This window comes from Phocoena sinus, chromosome 7, assembly GCF_008692025.1.
Source record: "Phocoena sinus isolate mPhoSin1 chromosome 7, mPhoSin1.pri, whole genome shotgun sequence".
NCBI classification, from domain to species: domain Eukaryota; kingdom Metazoa; phylum Chordata; class Mammalia; order Artiodactyla; family Phocoenidae; genus Phocoena; species Phocoena sinus.
In genome coordinates, this window is record NC_045769.1 from 56,026,227 (window position 1) to 56,051,410 (window position 25,184).

At 38.0% G+C, this 25,184-nt stretch overlaps 1 protein-coding gene across 1 annotated transcript in view; it reads left to right on the forward strand.

Moving 5' to 3' along the window:
* PDE11A (phosphodiesterase 11A) overlaps nucleotides 1-25,184 on the forward strand; it is a 421,332-nt gene that overhangs the window by 133,820 nt on the left and 262,328 nt on the right. Inside the window, exons 3-4 of the mRNA XM_032637562.1 lie at nucleotides 18,730-18,819; nucleotides 24,983-25,123. Coding sequence (XP_032493453.1) covers nucleotides 18,730-18,819; nucleotides 24,983-25,123 — 231 coding nt within the window. The remainder of the gene's footprint in view (nucleotides 1-18,729; nucleotides 18,820-24,982; nucleotides 25,124-25,184) is intronic.

Here is a 25,184-nt window from a genome sequence, read left to right on the forward strand (position 1 = left end):
GCCACTGTGTGCTAGGTATTATGCTGGAGGTTCAGAAACATGAACCTAATGCTCTTAAGAACCCAAGAATATTTTCAGGGATAGATTTCACATTTATGAAATATCAAATCAGAGAGGTAACACTGAGAATACTGTCTGACAGGAAAGTTACTGATAATTTTCCCCATTAATTGTAAAATACCTGTGTACACTTATTATTTTGGGCACTCAGCATCTTGGTAGTTGGGCCTTGATTTTCCTCTAGAGAGCTAACCCATCCTCCATTCTAAGTCCTTGTTTCCACCCCAAGCTCAATGATGGACATATGGCTCCATTCTGGCCTAACAGAAGATTGCTTTTCTTTGGCTTCATGGATTGGTTCAGCAATGATCATGTAACCCAATTTGGGCCAGTGAAGGCCAGGCCCAGCATTCTTGTGCAAATAGGGAAAAGAAGCTCTACCAACATTGCTGAAATTTTACCTTGAATGATATCTAGAGCTACTGTGGTGCTTGAAAATAAAACCCACACGAAGGGGAGCTAAGAAGTAAGTAGGGACAGCATTTTACGAACTCATTTGAGCTCTGATCCAGTATCTACTCCTGTACTTTTTATTATGTGGACAGATAAATTTCTTTTTTCTGCTTGTACCAGATCCCGTTGAGATCTTTTTCACTTGTAACGGGAAGAGTCTAAAAGCTATGCTGTGGAAACATTTGTTGAGGTCCTACCTTGTGCCTAGGCCCTGTGCCAAGTGGCTGAAGGACACAAAGATGAGTAAGCCATTGTCTCTGCCCTCAAGCAATTCACAATCTATCCAGGGTTATAGATATTGATAAAAATGTACCATAATATAAAAGTGATGTATTAGTGGTATGTACAAAGAGCTATAAAAGTATGATGGGGTACCAGTTACTTGTTTGGTAGAGTGAAAGAGTGGCAGAGAGAAAATGGTAGGGCAAAAGGAAAGGTTCAGGAAAAATTCATCGAGATGACATTTGAGCTGGACCTTGTAAAATAAGTAGAGTAGAACAGATGGACAAAGTGGGCAAGAATATTCTGGAATGAGGGAATAATAATGAAGAAAGAGACATAAAACTTTATTATGCATAAGAGTGAATAACCTACTGTAGCTAGCGTAGATGGAATATGGAGGGAGAAGAGTGCTGGAAGACAAGTCTAAAAAAATATGCTGGGGCTCGATTGTGAAGGGCTTTGAATGCAGGTCCTCTAGGAATTAGGAAGCCATGGAAGAACCCTGAGGGTAGCTTGGATTGCAGTGGAGGTGAGGGAGTGGGAAGAAATGATTGAAGAGAAGCAGACAATGTTGAGAGATAAGTAACAGGTAAAATCAAAAGAACTTGGTGATGTGTTGGGTATAGGGCATGGCTCCTAGGCTTTTGGATTCAACCCTTGTTTGAAAGGTGGTATCTTCACTAAGACACCACATTCCTCTTGGAAGAGAAATAAGTTGTTGAGGGTGGTTAATTGTGAGTTCTGTCATGGATAAGGTATTTGAGGTCCTTTTGAGACATATAAGACATGTAAATGAAAATATTGAGGAAGCAGATAGATCCAGGTCTCAAAGGAAAACTCTGGGTTAGAAATACAAATTTAGAGGTCAAAGGCATGTAGACAAGGAATGTAGATTGGTTCCAGCAGCCCCTATGAATACCAAAATCCATGGATGCTAGAGTCCCTTATGTAAAATGGTGTAGTACAGTAAATACACGTATTTAATATATGAATATATATATATTTAATCTTCTAATATGTTAGGATATTTGCTATTTGTTTTCATAAGGGACTTAGATAAGTTTAATTTTTGTACTATTTCTTTAAAATTTTTTCTTTCTAATGTCATCCATTTTAGACCCATTAGTGTATACATGTCAATCCCAATCACCCGATTCATCGCACCGCCTCCCGCACCCCCAGCCGCTTTCCCCGCTTGATATCCATACGTTTGTTCTCTACATCTGTGTCTCTTTTTCTGCCCTGCAAACTGGTTCATCTGTACCATTTTCTAGGTTCCACATATATGCGTTAATATACGATATTTGTTTTTCTCTTTTTGACTTACTTCATTCTGTATGACAGTCTCTAGGTGCATCCACAACTCTACAAATGACCCAATTTCATTCCTTTTTCTGGCTGAGTAATATTCCATTGTACATATGTACCACAACTTCTTTATCCATTCATCTGTCGGTGGGCATTTAGGTTGCTTTCATGACCTGGCTATTGTAAATAGTGCTGCAATGAACATTGGGGTGCATGTGTCTTTTTGAATTATGGTTTTCTCTGGGTAGATGCCCAGTAGTGGGGTCGCTGGGTCATATGGTAATTCTATTTTTAGTGCTTTAAGGGACCTCCATACTGTTCTCCATAGTGGCTGTATCAATTTACATTCCCACCAACAGTGCAAAACGGTTCCCTTTTCTCCATACCCTCTCCAGCATTTGTTGTTTGTAGGTTTTCTGATGATGCCCATTCTAACTGGTGTGAGGTGAAACCTCATTGTAGTTTTGATTTGCATTTCTCTAATAATTAGTGATGTTGAGCGGCTTTTCATGTGCTTCTTGGCCATCTGTATGTCTTCTTTGGAGAAATTCTACTTAGGTCTTCTGCCCATTTTTGGATTGGGTTGTTTGTTTTTTAAATATTGAGCTGCATGAGCTGTTTATATATTTTGGACATTAATCCTTTGTCCATTGATTGGTTTGCAAATATTTTCTCCCATTCTGAGGGTTGTCTTTTAGTCTTGTTTATGGTTTCCTTTGCTGTGCAAAAGCTTTGAAGTTTCATTAGGTCCCATTTGTTTATTTTTGTTTTTATTTCCATTACTCTAGGAGGTGGATCAAAAAAGATCTTGCTGTGATTTATGTTAAAGAGTGTTCTTCCTATGTATTTCTCTAAGAGTTTTATAGTGCCTGGTCTTACATTTAGGTCGCGAATCCATTTTCAGTTTATTTTTGTGTATGGTGCTGGGGAGTATTCTAATTTCATTCTTTTACATGTGGCTTTCCAGTTTTCCCAGCACCACTTATTGAAGAAACTGTCTTTCCTCCACTGTATATCCTTGCCCCCTTTGTCATAGATTAGTTGACCATAGGTGCGTGGGTTTATCTCTGGGCTTTCTGTCTTGTTCCATTAATCTATATTTCTGTTTCTGTGCCAGTACCATATTATCTTGAGTACTGTAGCCTTGTAGTATAGTCTGAAGTCAGGGAGTCTGATTCCTCCAGCTCTGTTATTTCCCTCAAGACTGCTTTGGCTATTCGGGTCTTTGTGTCTCCATACAAATTTTAAGATCTTTTGTTCTAGTTCTGTAAAAAATGCCATTGGTAATTTGATGGGGATTGCACTGAATCTGTATATTGCTTGGGGTAGTATAGTCGTTTTCACAATATGGCTTCTTCCAATCCAAGAACATGGTATATCTCTCCATCTGTGTGTATCATCTTTAATTTCTTTCATCAGTGTCTTATAGTTTTCTGCATACAGGCCTTTTGTCTCCCTAGGTAGGTTTATTCCTACATATTTTATTCTTTTTGTTGCAGTGGTAAATGGGAGTGTTTCCTTAATTTCTCTTTCAGATTGTTCATCATTAGTTTATAGAAATGCAAGAGATTTCTGTGCATTAATTTTGTATCCTACAGCTTTACCAAATTCATTGATTAGCTCTAGTAGTTTTCTGGTGGCATCTTTAGGATTCTCTATGTATACCATCATGTCATCTGCAAACACTGACAGTTTTACTTCTTCTTTTCCAATTTGTATTCCTTTTATTTCTTTTTCTTCTCTGATTGCCGTGGCTAGGACTTCCAAAAGTATGTTGGATAATAGTGGTGAGCGTGGACATCCTTGTCTTGTTGCTGATCTTAGAGGAAATGCTTTTAGCTTTTCACCATTGAGAATGATGTTTGCTGTGGGTTTGTCGTATATGGCCTTTATTATGTTGAGGTAGGTTCTCTCTGTGCCCACTTTCTGGAGAGGTTTTATCATAAATTGCTGTTGAATTTTGTCAAAAGCTTTTTCTGCATCTATTGAGATGATGATATGGTTTTTATCCTTCAGTTTGTTAATATGGTGTATCTCATTGATTGATTTGCTTATATTGAAGAATCCTTGCATTCCTGGAATAAATCCCACTTGATCATGGTGTATGATCCTTTTAATGTGTTGTTGGATTCTGTTTGCTAGTATTTTGTGGAGGATTTTTGCATCTATATTCATTTGTGATATTGGTCTGTAATTTTCTGTTTTTGTAGTATCTTTGTCTGGTTTTGGTATCAGGGTGATGGTGGCCTCATAGAACGAGTTTGGGAGTGTTCCTCCCTCTGCAATTTTGTGGAAGAGTTTGAGAAGAATGGGTGTTAGCTCTTCTCTAAATGTTTGATAGAATTCACCTGTGAAGCCATCTGGTCCTGGACTTGTGTTTGTTGGAAGATTTTTCGTCACAGTTTCAATTTCGTTACTTGTGATTGGTCTGCTCATATTTTCTCTTTCTTCCTGGTTCATTCTTCGAAGGTTATACCTTTCTAAGAATTTGTCCATGTCTTCCAGTTGTCCATTTTATTGGCATAGAGTTGCTTGTAGTAGTCTCTTAGGATGCTTTGTATTTCTGTGGTGTCTGTTATAACTTCTCCTTTTTCATTTCTAATTGTATTGATTTGAGTCCTCTCCCTCTTTTTCTTGATGAGTCTGGCTAATGGTTTATCAATTTTGTTTATCTTCTCAGGGAACCAGCTTTTAGTTTTATTGATCTTTGCTATTGTTTTCTTTGTTTCTATTTCATTTATTTCTTCTCTGATCTTTATGATTTCTTTCCTTCTGCTAACTTTGGGTTTTGTTTGTTCTTCTTTCTCTAGTTCCTTTAGGTGTAATGTTAGATTGAGATTTTTCTTGTTTCTTGAGATAGGCTTGTAGAGCTATAAATTGCCCTCTTAGAACTGCTTTTGCTGCATCCCCTAGGTTTTGGATCATCGTGTTTCGTTGTCACTTGTCTCTAGGTATTTTTTGATTTCCTCTTTGATTTCTTCAGTGATCTCTTGGTTATTTAGTAACGTATTGTTTAGGCTCCACGTGTTTTTGTTTTTTACGGTTTTTTCCCTGTAATTGATTTCTAATCTCAAAGCATTTTGGTCAGAAAAGATGCTTGATATGATTTCAGTGTTCTTAAATTTACTGAGGCTTGATTTGTGACACAAGATGTGATCTATCCTGGAAAATGTTCCATGTGCACTTGAGAAGAAATTGTAATCTGCTGTTTTGGATGGAATGTCCTATAAATATCAATTAAATCTATCTGGTCTATTGTGTCACTTAAAGTGTGTGTTTCCTTATTAATTTTCTTTCTGGATGATCTTTCCTTTGGTGTAAATGAGGTGTTAACAGCCCCCACTCTTGTTGTGTTACTGTTGATTTCCTCTTTTAGAGCCTTTAGCAGTTGCCTTATGCATTGAGGTGCTCCTATGTTGGGTGCATATACATTTATAATTGTTATATCTTCTTCTTGGATTGATCCCTTGATCATTACGTAATGTCCTTCCTTGTCTCTTGTAACATTCTTTATTTTAAAGTCTATTTTATCTGATATGAGTATTGCCACTCAGCCCTCATTTGATTTCCATGTGTATGGGAATATCTTTTTCCATCCCCTCACTTTCAGTCTGTATGTGTCGCTAAGTCTGAAGTGGGTCTCTTGTAGACAGCATCTATATGGGTCCTGTTTTTGTATCTATTCAGCAAGCCTGTGTCTTTTGGTTGGAGCATTTAATTCATTCATGTTTAAGGTAATTATCGATATGTATGTGCCTGTTACCATTTTCATAAGTGTCTTGGGTTTGTTTTTGTAAGTCCTTTTCTTCTCTTGTGTTTTCCACTTAGAGAAGTTCCTTTAGCATTTGTTGTAGAGCTGGTTTGGTGGTGCTGAATTCTCTTAGCTTTTGCTTGTCTGTAAAACGTTTGATTTCTCCATTGAATCTGAATGAGATCCTTGCCGGGTAGAGTAATCTTGGTTGTAGGTTCTTCCGTTTCATCCCTTTAGGTATATCATGCCACTCCCTTCTGACTTGTAGAGTTTGTGCTGAGAAGTCAGCTGTTAACGTTATAAGAGTTCCCTTGTATGTTATTAGTCGTTTTTCCCTTGCTGCTTTCAATAATTTTTCTTTGTCTTTAATTTTTGCCAATTTGATTACTATGTGTCTCGGCATGTTTTTCCTTGGGTTTATCCTGTATGGGACTCTGCGCTTCCTGGACTTTGGTGGCTATTTCCTTTCCCATGTTAGGGAAGTTTTCGACTATAATCTCTTGAAATATTTCCTCTGGTCCTTTCTCTCTCTCTTCTCCTTCTGGGACCCCTATAATGTGAATGTTGTTGCGTTTAATGTTGTCCCAGAGGTCTCTTAGGTGTCTTCATTTCTTTTCATTCTTTTTTCTTTATTCTGTTCCACAGCAGTGAATTCCACCATTCTGTCTTCCAGGTCACTTATCCGTTCTTCTGCCTCAGTTATTCTGCTATTGATTCCTTGTAGTGTAGTTTTCATTTCAGTTATTGTATTGTTCATCTCTGTTTGTTTGTTCTTTAATTCTTCTAGATCTTTGTTAAATATTTCTTGCATTTTCTCGATCTTTGCCTCCATTCTTTTTCCAAGGTTCTGGATCATCTTCACTATCATTATTCTGAATTCTTTTTCTGGAATGTTGCCTATCTCCACTTTATTTAGTTGTTTTGGGGGGGGGTTATCTTGTTCCTTCATCTGGTACATAGCCCTGTGCCTTTTCATCTTGTCTATCTTTCTGTGAATGTGGTTTTTGTTCCATAGGCTGCAGGATTGTAGTTCTTCTTGCTTCTGCTGTCTGCCCTCTGGTGGATGAGGCTATCTAAGAGGCTTTTGGAAGTTTCCTGATGGGAGGGACTGGTGGTTGGTAGAGCTGACTGTTGCTCTGGTGGGCAGAGCTCAGTAAAACCTAAAACCACTTGTCAGCTGGTGGGTGGGGCTGGGTTCCCTCCCTGTTGGTTGTTTGGCCTGAGGCAACCCAACACTGAAGCCTACCCAGCTCTTTGGTGGGGCTAATGGCCGACTCTGGGAGGGCCAAGGAGTACCTCCCAGTACTTCTGCTACCAGTGTTCTTGTCCCTTGGTGAGCCACAGTTGCCTCCTGCCTCTGCAGGAGGCCCTCCAACACTAGCAGGTAGGTGTGGTTCAGTCTCCTCTGGGGTCCCTGCTCCTTCCCCTGGGTCCTGATGCACACACTACTTTGTGTGTGCCCTCCAAGAGTGGAGTCTGTTTCCCCCAGTCCTGCCGAAGCCCTGCAATCAAATCCTGCTAGCCTTCATAGTCTGATTCTCTAGGAATTCATTCTCCTGTTGCCAAACGCCCAGGTTGGGAAGCCTGACATGTGGCTCAGAACCTTCACTCCAGTGGGTTGACTTCTGTGGTATAAGTGTTGTCGACTTCGTGCGTCACCCACCTAGCAGTTATAGGATTTGATTTTATTGTGATAGCGCCCCTCCTACCATCTCATTGCGGTTTCTCATTTGTCTTTGCATGTGGGGCATCTTTTTTGGCGAGTTCCAGTGTCTTCCTGTCAATGATAGTTCAGCAGTTAGTTGAGAGCATGTCCTTCTACTCTACCATCTTGAACCAATCCTCTAAAATGATCTGTTCTATTTTTATTAGTATATGCTGTCAGAATTATTGTGTCTTCAAAAAATATTTGAGGGTTTTCTGTATTTCTCTGGATTCTGGAATAGTTTGAATAGCTTATGAAGTACTTGTTCTTGAAGGTTTGAAAGAATTTTCCTATGAAGACATCTACACCTGACACCTTTTCTGAGAATGATTCCATTACAACTCTATTATTTATTTCTGTGGTGACTGCTTTACTCAAATTTTCTCATTCTTTTTGATTCAATTTTGTTAATTTATATTTTCCTTAAAATTCACCACTTGCCAATATATAACTTTTTGAATATATAAGCTTAGGGTTGTGTAGAGAGTCTATTATAGTTCTTTTATTTTTTTCTTTGGCTGTGATTATATTTTCTTTATCATTTCTGTTTTAATATATTTGTGGGGTTTTCCCCCGATTCTTTTTTTTTTTTGCCCACGCCATGCAGCATGATGGATCTTAGTTCCCCCACCAGGGATCAAACCCATGCCCCTGCATTGGGAGTGCAGAGTCTTAACCACTGGCTCAGCAGGGAAGTCCCTTTTCCCCCTGATTAAACTAGCTAGTGATTTATATATGTTTTATTGATTTTCTCTACAAGGACCTTTTCTGGAATAATTTATCAGTTTTGCTAGTTGTTTTCCCATTTATTATTTTCAGTTTTTATTAATTCCTTCCTTCCATCTGTTTCTTTGGGTTTGAATTTTTGTTCTTTGGTTTACTCATATGGAATCTACCCCTGAAAATAAATAGTTGAATTTTGAAGAGAAACAGCACCTAAAGGAAGTGATGAGACACTATTGCCGACTGGCTGAACCTGGTTGAAAGTGGGAAGTGCTTATGGGGGCAGTAACGCATTATGGTTTTGAAGATTGCTTCCTAGCTTGTCAGCTAGACTGTTCTAAGATACAGAATGAGAGACCTTGGCTGAACTGCTGATGAACCACATGGAATGCTTCTCCCTCACCTCTTTGGATTGATATGCCACTCTGGTAGTAAACGATTAGCCCTTCCAAATTTCTCTTTGTTGTTAGGCCAAGCTTTAAGCTCTCTCTGTGTTCAAGGTTGTCCATTAAGAATGTCCTGAATTTACTAGGTACCAGTTCTGTATTTTAGTTGCATAGACACAACTTACAAGGCTTTTACAGTTATAATATTCAGTTTTAGAGTCCTATTACATTAATTAAATATTAATGCTCTAAGCATATTTTTCATAACCTTCTCTGTTTCTTCTCCACTGGAGAATATTGCCGGAAATTAAAAAATAGTGTGGTTTATTATCCATGTCATTGGTGTTGCATTTTGATGACAAATTATTTTTGGAAAATGAAAAAAGATAGATAACTAGAAGAATCCCCTCTGGGTCTCATGCATTTCTCTGAATAGCAATTTTATATTTCCTCACTATTTTTCCTGAGATTATTACATATCTTCCATAAGCATCTATAAAATACTTAGCCATAGTCTTAAATATTGGAGATACTTTCTGAAGAGCTTCTAATGAGATTTTTTAAAAATACTGTATGTGGTATAAAAATGCTCGTACAAAAGTAGTTTTAAAAAAACCTAGTTTTTAATATGTGTAAGGCCTTTATATAGTTTCTTACCTTCTTTACTTATGACAACAGGAAACATTGGGATGAACAGTCAGTGTGTTTAAACTCATGACTTTTCTGGGTGGGAAACCTGAGGTTAATGAGTTCTTGACACATTGTAAGGATGAGAGCGTCTTGGCCACAGTTAAAATAATTCAGAGATGGTGAGGGATGGTAGTGCTGAGCCAGAGAAGCTCAATGGTATGGAGATGGAGGCTTCAAAAACTGCTGAATTGCTATGATGTGATTATGCCTATTTATGGACAACAATCCAAGAGGGCTTCAAGGGTTTGGAACTGGGTGATTAAATCATTAATGGTTCTTTTGGCACATGAGGCATTTTGGAGAAGGAACCTCTTTCTTCAGGAAGAGAGGGGGATTGAAATTACAAACTTGGTTTTGGAATGCTGAGTTTAAGGCAGTAAACAGACTTCCAAGTTGAAATGTCCTGTAGGCAACTGGTGATGTGGAGCTACAGCACAGAGAAAAGGTCAGCACCAAAGCGCCAACTTTGAGAATCATCCCACAGGTTACCATTGAGACACAGGTAAGAGAAAGAGACTTTGGCACCTATTTAGTTAATAAGGTTGAATTCAGAGTTGAGTTCAATTTAGGACCAGGAATGCTAAAATTAGGCTATAAGATAGAGGAAACAAGTGTTTTCAGAATTCAGGTTGGTGGATCAGGGTCAGAAACTCCAAAACCTAAATCTGAGAAATAGCAGAGAGGGGCTGAGAGGAAATGGGGTAGGAAAATAGGAGAATGAAGTCAGAGGCAAAAGGAATTAGCCATGGACCAAAGTGTAAGAGTGAGGTAGGAGAAGCAAGTAAGCAGGAGGAAGTTTCTCAGCTACCTTAAATATCTGGCTGTACCAAGTTTGTTGTCTTTTCTAGCTAATTCTTGGTCAAAGGTTAATCCTTGTATTGCCAACCCACCTTATTTTGTAAGATTCTTATATTGTATGAATAAATCAATCCTTAGAGGGAAATTGTAAAAAAAGAGGATTAGAAGGCCAAAGACTGAATCTGGAATTATAACTTAAATGGGGAAATCAGAAACACAGAAAGAGAAATACGAATGTATAGTACATGGAAACCAAGGTTTTAATATCTAGCTGGTGATCAAGTGTTAAAGGCTTCAGAGAGAACTTAGAATAGTTGATGGATCTTATGATCTTGTGATTGGAAAGTTATAGACAATCTTCCTGTAGACTGAAGGTTGTAAGCTAGAAGGTAGGGTGTGAGGACCTGAAGACAAGCAGATGTAGGTCACACAGTGAAGATGGAAACAGCAATACCAGGTGAAGGGGAACACATTCCCCTTTGAAGGGAGAGGAGAGGAGTTGGATACAGGAGACAGAAATGATGATGATAGAGAGGAAGGGCCTAAGGTCTCTCAGAAAGGACAGAATGAAAAACTCCAGCAAATGACTTGCCTCCACAGACAAAACATGCCTTTTTCCTTGGGCCTAGGAAAAAAGATATCGTCCTTTGTGGACTGATATTGAGATAAGGTCGAGAGTAGATGAGGAAATACGTTACAACTTTGTATTAAGCCTAAAGTTCTCTGGAATCAGAATAGAAACAAACAAAAAGTCTGGTTAAGCTTTATACAGAAATAACATGTGATAAACAGATAAGCTACAGACTGGGAGAAAATCTTTGCAAAACACATAGCTATAAAGGACTGGTATCCAAAATATATAAAGAATTAAAACACAACAATAAGCGACCAACTCAATTTAAAAATGGGCAAAAGATCTGAACAGATACCTCACCAAGAAAGATATACAGATAGCAAATAAACATATGAAAGGATGCTTAACATCACATGTCATGAGGGAACTGCAAATTAAAACAACAAGGAGATACCACAACACACCTGAATGGTTTACAGCAGGCTTTATTCAAAATTGCCAAAACTTGGAAACAACCAAGACGCCTTTAATAGGTGAATGGATAAACAAACTGTAGTACATCCATATAATGGACTATTATTCAGTGATTTAAAAAAATGAGCTATCCAACCATGAAAAAACATGAAGACACCTTCAATGAATATTGCTAAGTGAAAGAAGCCCATATGAAAAGGCTACCTACTATGATTCCAACCATATGACATTCTGGAAACAGCAGAACTGTGGGGTCAGTAAAAAGATCACTGGTTGCCAGGGGCTTGGGGAGAGGGAGGGAGGAAAGAATAGACAGAGCAGAAGGAATTTTTAGGTCAATGAAACTATTCTGCATGACATTGTAATGGTGGGTACATGTCATTATACATGTGTCAAAACACATAGAATATGCAACTCAAAGACTGAACCTAATGTAGACTGTGAACTTTAGTTCATAGTAATGTATCAATACTGGCTCACTAATTTTAACAAATGTGCCACACTAACGTAAGATGTTAATAATTGGGGAAACTGTGTATGTTGCAGGAGGGAAGAAGGTATATGGAAAATCTCTGCGCTTTCTACTCAACTTTTGGGTAAAGCTAAAACTGCTCCAAAAAATAAAGTCTATTAATTAAAAGAAAATTTTAAAGGAATGAACTACTGATACATGTTATAACATGGATGAACCTTGTTAACAGTATACTACGTGAAAGCAGTCAGCCAGACACAAAAGGCCAAATATTATGTGATTCCATTTATATAAAATGTCCACTACTTTAAGAACCATGAGTTATAAAAAATAAGGCACTAGATAAATTAGATGGTTAAAGGAAGTATTGTGCTGCTAATAGGAAGAAACCATGTGACTATGTTTCAGATGTAAAGAAAAATGTATGTATTTTTCATCAGAAAATAATCTAAGAGGATTTTTTCTGTTCATACATTGATTGTGATATAATAGAATTTTTCTAGCATCAGGGTGTTGGTACCATGACTAAATTACTATATAGTGTGTCTTCCTGCATTTATACCTATGCTTGGTAAGTGGAGAGATCATAACAATATTAATAGTTAAGACTCAAGAATGCCTGGATCAAAATGTAGCTTAAACTGATTTCTTATAGGAACTTTGAGTTACAAAAATGAATGGAGCAACTGGGCAGGCTGAGATATGTAGGTCAACCTACTTAGAAAAATAACCTTGACAGAGTTACATAGGTAGATATTGCTGTAAAATTTCTTCACACAGTGAGAAGGAGTAGGCCAAGTTTACTGAGCCATAATATCTATTCATCTTAGACAAAGCAATCATAGCTTGTAGACCCATTGGACCATATCACATAGATGGCAATTGCTAATTATCAAGAAAGAGTCATGACTTTCAAAAATGAAAGATGGTTAATATCCTTAGAATATAAAGCGTCCTTACTAAGCAATAAAGATAGATGAATGTCCAGTAAGAAAAAATAAATAGGGCACATTAAGAAAAAAAGAGATAACCAAGAAATTATGTAGTGTTCAGTATCACTAGTAATCTAATAAAGGTAAGTTGATACAAAAATGAGTATTGATTTAATTGATCATATAGAGATAATTTTAAAAGGATAATAATACCCAATGTTACATGAGAAGGGCATTACTTTTCGTGGGGATATAAATTGGTAGAGCGTTTTTGGAGGTTGGTTTGGCAGTAGCTCTTAAGTTTTTTTTTAATGCACATATTCTGCAACCTTAAAGTTTCACTTCTAGGACTCTGTCCAACAGAAGTATTGTCCAGGTGAACAAAGATATATTTGTAAGAAAGTTTATGGCAGTGTTATTTGTAATAAGGAAGAATTGGAAACAATGTGAACATCTACTAATAGGTACACTCACCCCCTAGAATATTAGGCAGAGATTAAAAGAATTAAGTAACTGACAATGATTTCTAAGATATATTGCCAGGTGAAAAAGAAGGCATCAAACATAACTTACAGTGTGATCCCTATTGTGTTTACCACCACCCTAAGACTAGATATTATATGTATGCAGTTCATAAAAAAGTACCCAGAAGAATACACTGTAAATGCTAATAGCGGTTGTTCCTTGGGAGAGGAGTGGGTAGCAGGACAGGAAACGAAGGGGGATCCGTAGTTATTTTAGTATATTTAACTATGCTGTTGGATTTTTTTAAACGAAAACTAAAAATGTGTTTATTGTTAGGAGTTATTTAAAAGTGTACACACATCAGTGAATTAACATTAGTAAATCATGCAGAATACTGCCTGATTCAGAGGACGTGCCATGTAAATGTGTGTTAAATAAATAAGTTCAAATATTAGGGCTTTATTTTAAGAAAATAATAATGGGATGTGCAAAGATTTAATTGCAAGGCAACCACTAATCTACTTTGTTTCTCGGTGCATTTTCTTTTTCTAGACTACACAATGGGATATTTTTCCATCCTTAAAAGTTGGCCATTATAAGTGATAGTTGGTTATAAAAAGTGAAAAAAGCAGATAGCAAAATATTACATACAGGATTATTTTTATTATATAATACGCCTATTCGAGTTTATGTGAAGAGAGAAAGGGAGAGAGGAAAACTTGAATGATGGTCTCCAGAATGTTAATGGTGGTTACCTCTGAGTGGTGGAAATATGAGTACTTTTATTTTCTGTTGAAATCTTATGACAATCCAAATTATCTTAGAAAGGACACAGCTCCTGAAATGGGTTCTTTCAGGGTTTTCCCTTCGATACCTGTGAATAAGTGGGTGGGAATTTAGAACTGCCTGTGGACATGAGAGGGTTATTTTTCTAAAGTCTCGGGGGTGGGGAATGGGGTCACATAGAGATAAGATTATTGGTTGATGTGATTAGTACCTGCATGATTCAGGTGCTCAGCAGACCACAGCCTCTAAAAAGTCCAAGAGAGTATTTGATGTTGTACGGCTACTTGCCAGGAATTGGACTTGACCAGTCTACCGTGCAGAAGCTTGTCCTCTTGTGGATATTTTAGCCAATACTAGCTTCAAGATGAGAGGTGAGGATAGGGTGCTCACTCCAGTTCTTCTGGGGGCCCAGCTTCAATAGCTAGGGGCAGGAGCAGAAGCACTTACATCCCCCTCTCCTACGAAGAGAGTGGAGGACCAGTGAACCTTTCCTTCCTCATTTGCCACTTGCTCTCCTGCATCTTTTGTGAATACAATTCTCCTCCCACCCCATTCTCTTTATGAGTGTTAATTCCTAAAGTGGACAGTTGCAAAAAAAGATGTAATTGGATCATCTACTCCATGCCAATGTTTTTTGAAACAAAGTTGGTACTTTATGCCTCTGTGTATTTTTTGGAGACTTTTCTTCAAAGAGGGCACAGCTCTGAGAGAAAAAGGCATGCTTTAGCCAAGAGTATATACTTTGGTGTGATCTGACAAGATGCATTTGTTATTCTGATTCTCAAAATAAAAACCCGACATATTGTCTTTACTGAATTTGCATAGAAACAAAATTACAGTGAACTAAACTATACCTCTGGAAGCAGGAATTTCCTCTGGAGTTTCTAGAAAACTTCAAACTAATTTTTTACTATTTCAAATATTCTATTTCTGAAAGATGTAGAAGGTGTTTCATTATGTGAAAATACTGTGACTGTTTCCTATTTTGATAACTTATTTTCCAAATTACTCTACTTGAGGAGTTTATTTAGCTTTTGAATTACAATTATGAAAACATCCCCAGTTCCAAAATCAGTGTGGCTTGAATCAGTGAAGCTTTGCCTTATAGTTAATGCCTGAGGGCAGAAGTGACTTGAGAGCACAAATCTCAGGATCTGCACAGAGAAAGGAGGTGTTGGTGGGAAATCCCCTCACCCATTAATTTGGCTGACAGTGATGTGGCCCCTCCAGCTGTGTTGCTTTCAGGAGTGGGGTCCATAAAGGGGATGGCCCCAGGCCCCTCACTGTGAACCTCCAGTGTAGACCTCCAGTGTTCTTTAATGATATATAATTGGACCAGACCAGACCATGGGGCTTGGATAGCCTTACTCTGTGGTCTGCAAGTTTGAAAGTGCTCAGTACCTACTGTCTTTCTTTAGGATATTGATGGACAGTCCCAGTGCTCAGATTTTATGCTTATTAGTGATACTTTTCATGAGTTTCCAGGGCTAAAGTGACTTTTTCACACTGTTTAATGATTTTCAGTTTAACTACTTTTCTGAGTGGGTTGTTGTAAAGATTAATTAGCCAATGTTCATAAAGTGCTTTCAAGCTGAAAAGTGCTGCACAAGGGTGTACAGACTCATTAGCTTCTTAGTCATTTAAGGCTTTTTAGATCTTTTGGCATTCAGAAACTAGATGGTGAAGGCCAAATTAGTATTTTTTCTTGGAGGAGGGAAATTTCAGAAAGAGCAGAATAGAACAGTATATCTTTTTCTAAAAAGGACATCTTTTGCACTGGAATGGAAAAAAGATATAAAAATATTTTTATTTTTCATTATTTCCTATTTCCATAATGCTTCAGCTTCTTCTTACTCCCTTCTTTCAAAATGTATTTGACCACTTCTCCTGCACATTTATTTAGAAATTATATAGATTGTCATATAGTTATCCACAATGGAGCTGAGTGTGGCCCCAGAGTGTTGAATTGTTGTGCCGGTGAATGACACAGTATAGCTCATTCCCTTGGTAAGTTTGCAGTGTGTCATGAAGGTATATATCGTCTCCATCAATAGTAATCTTCAGTTTTATGTATATATATATATATATTTCACATGTTCCTTTAGTCATTCTCTTCTTCCTACTTGCTTGACCTATAAACCACCTTATATAATACTTGGCCCCAGAAGACAACTAAATACAGGAAGGAAGGAAGGAAGGAAGGGAGGGAGGAAGGAAAGAAAGGAGGGAGGGCGGGAAGGAGGGAGAGAGGGAGGAAGGAAGGAAGAAGTAGAAAGTTAACCATATCTTCTCTCTTCCACCTCCATCATAGTCACTGTCTCCACGGTAGCAAAAAAACCCCAGAAAACTGCAAGGAAGGTGCTCTGTGTGTGTGTAAGTGATGTTGAAAGTGGTCCCATTCTGGCTAAAGGCAGGGAAATTCTGGCAGTATATCTGGCAGCTTTAGGTCAACAGCTTTATACGACTTATCAACATACTTCCTAAGGCATGAGGGGGACTGGCAGGAAGAGCGGGTGACAGAAATAATATCTCGTTCTAGAAAGCAACATGTTGTAAGGAATGATGACCAGTTGTAGAATGTGATGACCTGAGTTCCTTTGTAGGTTTGAGCAAGTTTCTTGGGTTTCCTGATCTCTAAAATGTACATAATGTTCTTCCATGAGGAGGTGATGTGAGATTCAAATGAAGAAATGAAGTGAGAGTGTCTGACACGTAGCAGGTCCTCATTAAATATTAGTTTATTTTGAATCAGAGTCAGTGAAGGAATTTATCCTGAAAATATCTGTAAAAATCAATTCACTGATTTTTTTAACCTCTATTCAATACCTTAATTCTCCCTTCTTTAAAAGTGGGGTCTCAGCTATCACCTCACACCTATCAGAATGGCTGTCATCAAAAAGACCACAAATAACAAATGTTGACAAAGATGTAGAGAAAAGGGAACCTTTGTACACTGTTGGTGGGAACATAAATTGTTGCAGCCACTGTGGAAAACAGTATGGCGGTTTCTCAAAAAGCTAAAAATAGAACTACCATATGACCCAGCAATCCCACTCCTGGATTGATATCTGCAAAAAGCAAAAACACTAATTCGAAAAGATACATGCATCCCAATGTTCATAGCAGCATTATTTACAATAGCCAAGATATGGAAGCAACCTAAGTGTCCATCAGCAGAGGAATGGATAAAGAAGATGTGGGGTGTGTGTTTGTGTGTATACACACACAAACACACACACACACACACACAATGGAATACTACCCAGTCATAAAAAAAAGAAATGAAATTTTGCCATTTGCAGCAACATGGATGGACTTGGAGGGCATTATGCTAAGTGAAATAAGTCAGACAGAGACAGACAAATACTGTATGTTATCACTTACATGTGGAATCTAAAAAATAAAATAAACTAGTGAATATACCAAAAAAGAAGCAGACTCACAGATATGGAGAACAAGTTAGTGGTTACCAGTGGGGAGAGAGACAAGATAGGGGTAGGGGATTAAGAGGAACAAACTGTTATGTATAAAATAAGCTACAAGGATATATTGTACTACACAGGGAATATGGCCAAAATTTTATAATGAGTGGAACATAACCTTTAAAAATTGTGAATCACTATGTTGTACAACTGAAACATATAATATTCTGCATCAACTATATCTCAGTAAAAAGTGGGATCTCAGCATTCACTTCTACAAAATTCTGAATTACTTTTAGGGACACTCTGTCAGAGTTGAGTATGCCCAGGTAGCCAAAGCAAGATTTTAATAGGAAAGAAATGATAGGGATTGTGAAGTGCCAATCATCTTTTGTTCACCTCCAGCCCCTCTACAAAAGCACCTCCCACTCCAGGTAATTCTGTTCTGGGTATCCCAGGGGTGTCTCACGCTTGCTCCTGGGTGGATCTGCCTCTGCTGTTTGCATCCCTCACCCACGGTGAGCACTGCACTGCCCTCTTCTGGGCATGGCAGGAACTGCTCGGTTTTGCTGCTGCCTCTTGACATGACATCATGGTGCTTGTGGGAGAGAGAGACAGAGAAAGAGAGAAACTGACTGTCATATAAAACATGCCCACATGCCCGTTTCCCTCTACTTTAGAAAATCCCAAAGCATTGTCTCTTTTCACAATGTCCTACATTGTGAAGAGTTTATGGAAAGAATTCTTTTGGTCTTTACTTGAGACATTCTCTCTCTCTCTCTGGAATCAGAGATTCTGGAGATGAATTTGAGTGAGAGTGCCAGGAATTACTGAGAATCCCTAGACCTAGACCCCCTTTGATAAGAAAATCTTTGTTAGGATCATGCCCATCGCACGTGGCTGTTTCTTCCCATAGGAGGAGTGCTCTCTTAAAGGGTACCCAGCCTTTCCTGGGCAGTTATAGCAACAGAGCAGTGGGTTCAATTTGAACCCTTCTGCATGAGGCTCTTAGGCCCTCTGGCACCTAAGTTCCTACTGGGCCCATCCTAACAGGCATGCTTAAGTCGGTAGCTGACAGAATTCTAGCGTCAAGCTGAGATCCCTGCTGTGGATACATATGTACAAAGAAATTGGCTTATATCCTGCCTACCTCCAAGTGTGAGTATGGGCACTGCCTTAAATTCTAAATATATCAGACTTCATTTACTCATTTTTCATTGATCAAGGAAGGAATACAAAGATGATTTAGACACAGTTCCTGTATCACAGCCATCACAGTCTGTTGCTTCACTTTATATCTTCATAGATGTGACTGTCCCTAGTTAAAGCTTGACTGTCCCTAGTTAACTCTGAAAAATATTCCTTCTGAAGTTAAGATACTAGTATCAACACCATACTCAGTCTCTGTGGTTGAAAAGATAGTATTGAAATCAGGCATATGAAGGAAATGTGGAATTTAGTTCCATATTTTTATGTTTTAATGTTCATAACACTCTCTTTGCCCCTAGGTTATGCAGATGTATCTTCCATTTTGCGGAATTGCCATATCTAATGCTCAGCTATTTGCTGCCTCAAGGAAAGAATATGAAAGAAGCAGGGTGAGTAGAAAGAAACATTGCTGACAACCCTCAAAGCTCTCTTTCAAGTGTCTGTGAGTCATTATGTCTTTTAAAAACAGCGGATGATCTTTGAATAGTCCAGGAATCCTTTTTATTTGTATAATCCTTCAAGTCTATGGTTGAAGATCCCCTTTAAGCAATAAACCCAAATGGAAGTGGATATAAATTCTCTGTTGTTGTTTGCAGGAAATAGCTTCTTTTAAAAAGGAAATTAATTTCACATCTATACTTCAAGGCAGCAGATATATTCTTGCTTATTTATAGCTTTGAAACAATAACACAATTTAGTGATTTTTTTTGCAATTTAGTTCCCTTAAGAAGCAAGGTATGTTACAAATGATTTCACCCCACCTCACAAATTTTGATTTGAAAGTTTACCTGGAAGAGCATCACAAGGTAACTGGACAATAATGCTACAAACACCATCTTATAGGATTATAAAGAAACTCACATAGAGGGATTGATCTCATATACCTTCACCAATTATAGGGTTAAATAGTAAAAAACAAAACGAAACAAAAACAAAGACTGGTGCTCAAATAATTGCGAAATGATCAAATACAGATTAAATTATATTAGGCTCACTATACTTTTAAATATAGGGAAGTTACTGTCACAATTTAGAAATATATTTAACAAGAAGATGTTCAGAAAGGTTAGAAACCCTCAGTTAACTGGTAATCAAATTGATTAAAAGTTTCATTTGCTAAGCATTATGATTTATGAATATTTCACAGGAGACAGTTGACAGCTACAGCTATCTTCTTTAGCACAGCATACCACCTGTTTTCTCTGACTTGGATCCTGTTGTCATCTTTAGCCCCATGTCTTACCATTCTCCTCCTTTCATTGGACATCCCAGCAATACAGTCACCAATTTCCAGAAAACAGTCTGTTTCACTTTCTCATTCCCTTAGTAATATTTCTTCATCTGCCTTCAATGCCTTATGTCCACCTTCTTCCTCCCACTGCTTTTGCCTTGCATTTCCTTCAGGACCCAGCTCAGTCTTCCACTTAATCTTTCCTTTGCTTGTTGTTTTGCCTTATATATACCACCACTGTTTTATTGTGGGCACTTACCACACTGTATAATATGTATTGATGGCCTTCCTTTCCAACTGCATTTTAAATTCCTTAAGGAACACTTCATGAATTATGAATCTTTGCATCCTCATGTATTCATTTACACGCTCAACAAATATTTATTTTGTGGTACTCTTCAGACACTGTCTGTCCAAAGCCCCTGCCTTCATAGAACTTACTATTTTAGTGGGAACTGTAGATAAGAGACAAACGAGCAAATAAAAATTAATATAGTATCAGGTAGTGGTAAGTGCTATAAAGAAGAATGAAGTGAGATAATGGAATACAGACTGGTTGCTGAAGGATAGTTTTGGAGGATGTTTATTTCGGAAGGTGATCAAGAAGTGTCTATAGAGAGATGATATTTGAGCAGAGACCTGAATTAAATGAAGGAGTAAAGCCACACAAAGATCTGGGAAGAACATTCCAGGCAGTGGAAATATCAAGTGCAAAGGCCTTGGGGTAGGAGAAACCTTGGTCCATGTGTCTAGAGAGCAGAGAGGAGAGACCTCAAATAGCCAAAACAGTCCTGAGAAAGAAGAACAAAGCTGGAGGCATCACACTTCTTGATTTAAAACTATACTTCAATGCTATAGTAATCAAAATAGTATGGTATTGGCACTAAAAACAGACACATAGACCAATGGAATAGAATCAAGAGCCCAGAAATAAACTCATGCATATATAGTCAACATCTATTTGACAAGGAGCCAAGAATACTCAATGGGGAAAAGGTAGTTTTTTTTCCAATAAATGGTGTTGAGAAACCTGGATATTCACATGCAAAAGAATGAAATTAGACCTCTATCTTACATCACTCACAAAAATTTCCTTGAAAAATATTAAACACTTAAATGTGAGACCTGAAACTGTAAAACTCCTAGAAGAAAATGTAGGGGAAAAGCTCCAATGATTTTTTTGGATCTGATATGAAAGCTCAAACAACAAAAGCAAAAATAAAGTGGGACTACATCAAACTAAAAAGCTTCTTCACAGCAAAAGAAACAACACAATGAAGAAGCAACCTACGGAATGGGAGAAGGTATTTGCAAATCATACATATCAGTAAGGGGTTAATATCCAAAATTTATCAGGAACTCATACAACTCAATAGCAAAAAAAAAAAAAAAGTAATCGAATTAAAAAATAGGCAGAGGATTTGAATAGGCATTTTTCCAAAGAAGACATACAAATGGCCAATAGACACATGAAAAGATGCTCAACATCATTAGGGAAATGCAAATTAAAACTACAATGAGATATCACCTCATACTTGTTAGAATGGCTATTATCAAAAAGATAAGAGATAACAAGTGTTGGTGAGGGTATGGAGAAAAGGGAACCTTCAGTGCACTGTTGATGGGAATATAAGTTGGTATAACCATTACGGAAAACAATATGGAGTTTCCTCAAAAAATTAAAAATAAAATTACCATATGATCCAGCAACTCCACTCCTGAGTATATATCCAAAGGAAATGAAATCACTAGTTCAAAAATGTCTGCACTCCCATGTTCATTGCAACATTATTTACAATAGCCAAGACATGGAAACAACCTAACTGTCCACTAATAGATGAGTGGATAAAGAAAATTGTGATACACACATACACACAATGGAATTTTATTTAGCCATAATACAGAAGAAAATCCTGCCACTTGTGTCACCATGGATGAAACTTGAGGGCACTGTGCTAAGTGAAATAAGTCAGACAGAGAAAGACAAATACTATATTATCTCATGTATATGTTTGATCTATGGAAAGCAGAACTCAAAGAAGCAGAGTGTGGTATGGTAGTTGCCAGGCATTGGGGTGTGAGGGAAAAGGAGAAATGTTGGTCAGAGTATACAAACTTCCAGTTGTAAGATGAATAAATTCTGGAGATCTAGTGTTCAGCATAGTGACTATAGTTAATGATACTGTATTATGTACTTGAACATTACTGAGAGAATAACTCTTAATGTTCTTACCACACAAAAAATGTAATTATGTAAGGTGATGGGTGTGTTAGCTAACCTTAGTGTAGTAATCATTTTGCAATATATAGGTGTATCAAATCATCACATTGTACACCATAAACTCACACAAAGTTTTATGTCAATTATATCTCAATAAAACTGAGGGGAGGAGAAGTAATGTGGTTGGTCAGTGAGAAGTGAAAGATTATACAAAAAAATTAGCAGTAAAATATATAAGGCTTACTGATATTGGAAATGAGTGAGAATGACTTTAGGCTTGTACAGGTGGCAAGTAAACAGTTGGATACAGGAATCTAGAGTTTTGGGGAGATGTGAAGACTCGAGATTAATATTTGGGAACCATCAGCATATAGATGGTATTTAAAACTAGGCTACAGGAGGGGAAAATATATGGGTAAGAAAGGGAAGAGGTCTAAGGATGAGCCCAGGAGCAAAAAAGGTGATAAGAAGAAGGAGGTGGGGAAATGCAAGTGACATCAAGAAGCAAGGAGTATTCAGCTATGTGCAAGGCTTCCAATGTCTGTTGAATTGCATGTCATCCTAGATTTTCTTCTTTTTTTCTCCTATTTTGGAGCTAGTCTGCATTGTTATTTGTGAAACTTCTATCACTTGTTAGTAAAGCAGAAATTTTTAATTAGAAACAATAAAATTACTATAATGTAATTTGTCCGTGCAAAACTCAAGGCACAATTAGTTTTTCCTCTGAGATAAAAGTTCTTGTATACGGGTCCCAGAGGCCCCATCCATGCAGTCCCAACAAATTGAAAAGTTAAATAATTGTTCAGTTAATATGATCCATCTGAAGAAATAGTCTGGATGATTAAGGAAATAATGTCTTCTCCCTTAATAACAGGGGATTTTGTTGGTAATTATGCAGACAGTTGCCTCATTTTTTTTTGTTTTGTTTTGTTTTTGTTTTATGATACGTGGGCCTCTCACTGTTGTGGCCTCTCCCATTGCGGAGCACAGGCTCGGGACGTGCAGGCTCAGCGGCCATGGCCCACGGGGCCCAGCCGCTCCGTGGCACGTGGGATCCTCCCGGACCGGGGCATGAACCCATGCCCTCTGCGTCGGCAGGCGGACTCTCAACCACTGCGCCACCAGGGAAGCCCGCCTCAATTTTTTTTTTTTTTTTTTTGCGGTACGCAGGCCTCTCACTGTTGTGGCCTCTCCCATTGTGGAGCACAGGCTCCGGACGCACAAGCTCAGCGGCCACGGCTCACGGGCCCAGCCGCTCCACAGCATGTGGGATCCTCCCGGACCGGGGCACGAACCCGTGTCCCCTGCATCGGCAGGTGGACTCTCAACCACTGCGCCACCAGGGAAGCCCCCGCCTCATTTTTAATGTTATATTTACACATGAAATTATTGCACATTGACCTCATACAGTGATTTGCTGTCCAAATGCCAAATGAACAGGATACACTTAAAACTTTTTTCACCTCCTGGTGTTTCTCTTTGCTTTGGGTTCATAGAGCAATGCATGGCCCTTAGCCATAGTCACAAGCTCTCTTTAGAGAAAACACTACCCAAGATATTGGGTCCTATTTTAGATGCTCAGTGAACTAGACTCATTTCATGGATCTCTTAACTCATTCAAATGCTTTTCCACCTGAATAGACTCAGAGAAGAAATATTCACATGTTTCAGATGGTTTCAGGACAAATCAAATTCATTACCAAAGTTGAAAATTAGTCAACACCATCTACCAGAATAGATGTGAATTTGAAAACTCATGAAATCCTTTTGTGACAGGTCAGACTGGAGAGTGCACATCTTATTAAATTCTATTGAATAAAGCAGCCTCTGGTCCATTCACTGGCTGTGTAATTTTCTGATTGCACTCTTATAGAGGCATAATATCTGCCACCTGTAAATGGCCCACTATTCCTCCATCTCCAGAAATATCCATGTAATTAAAAATTCTAAATAAATATTATCTCAATGCATAAATTGTAAGCTAACTTAGCTGGATAGAATGACAAGTTATTACAATTTCATTTTTAAATGAGTATACAGTTTTCAAGTTAGAATTTAAGTTTTTTCTTTAATTTTTGTGCTTTTCATTCTATTGTTTTAATAGAAGTTTTAATGGTGATTTCTTTTTGAGAAGTATAATGGTATTTAAATGTTCTCTTGGACAGATTGGGGTGAAGCAATACTTCTTTTGTAGAGGGATTAATGGAGTTTTTATATATATTTTTGAAGGCTCTGAAACTTAAGTAGCATCCGCCACTGTGATTCTTAAAGAGTTCTGTGAGAGATGGGTGTTAGTGAAAATAAGTCTTGAGTTTGACCATGAAGCTATTTCTTCTGGTTGGTGAGGAAGAGATGCTTTGTAATTTTCTGAAATAAATGTGCATTAGAGAGAATCAGGTATCTGTTATTCATAAAATGTTGGTTTTATACCTAGTCACATTGCAGAAAAACTACTGTAGGAGGGGAAAAGCCTATCAATAATGATTATATGAGATCATGTAGTCATTAACTATATGGAATATAGTCATACAGATATATGAGGAACTTATGTGGGATTATATGGACTGGCACTATTCTCAAGTTACATTTTACAATTCAAGACTGTGTTATAGGGACTTCCCTTGTGGCGCAGTGGTTAAGAATCTGCCTGCCAATGCAGGGGACCCGGGTTTGAGCCCTGGTCTGGGAAGATCCCACAAGCCGTGGAGCAGCTAAGCCCGTGTGCCACAACTGCTGAGCCTGCTCTCTAGAGCCCTCGAGCCACAACTACTGAGCCCGCGTGCCACAACTACTGAAGCCTGTGTGCCTAGAGCCCACGCTCCGCAACGAAGAGTAGCCCCTGCTCGCTGCAACTAGAGAAAGCCTGCACGCAGCAACGAAGACCCAACATAGCCAAAAATAAATAAATAAATTTACATATAAAAAAAGACTATGTTATAAAATGAAATGATGGAAGTGTGTCAAAACAACCATAAACACTATAAAAATGAGCCACACAAAAATGTTTATATTTTTATAGCAAAGACTAAATGGAATTTTGAGAGAAAAATTTTAATTCAGTCCCTTAGCCACCTAAATACATCCACTTTATCTTTCCTAGGCTTTGCTAGAGGTGGTTAATGACCTCTTTGAAGAACAGACTGACCTGGAGAAAATTGTCAAGAAAATAATGCATCGGGCCCAAACACTGTTGAAATGTGAACGCTGTTCTGTTTTACTCCTAGAGGACATCGAATCACCAGTAAGTCGTCTTTTATCTGTCATCTGCGTTAATGAAGTAAAGTTTAGTTTAGTTTAGTTGT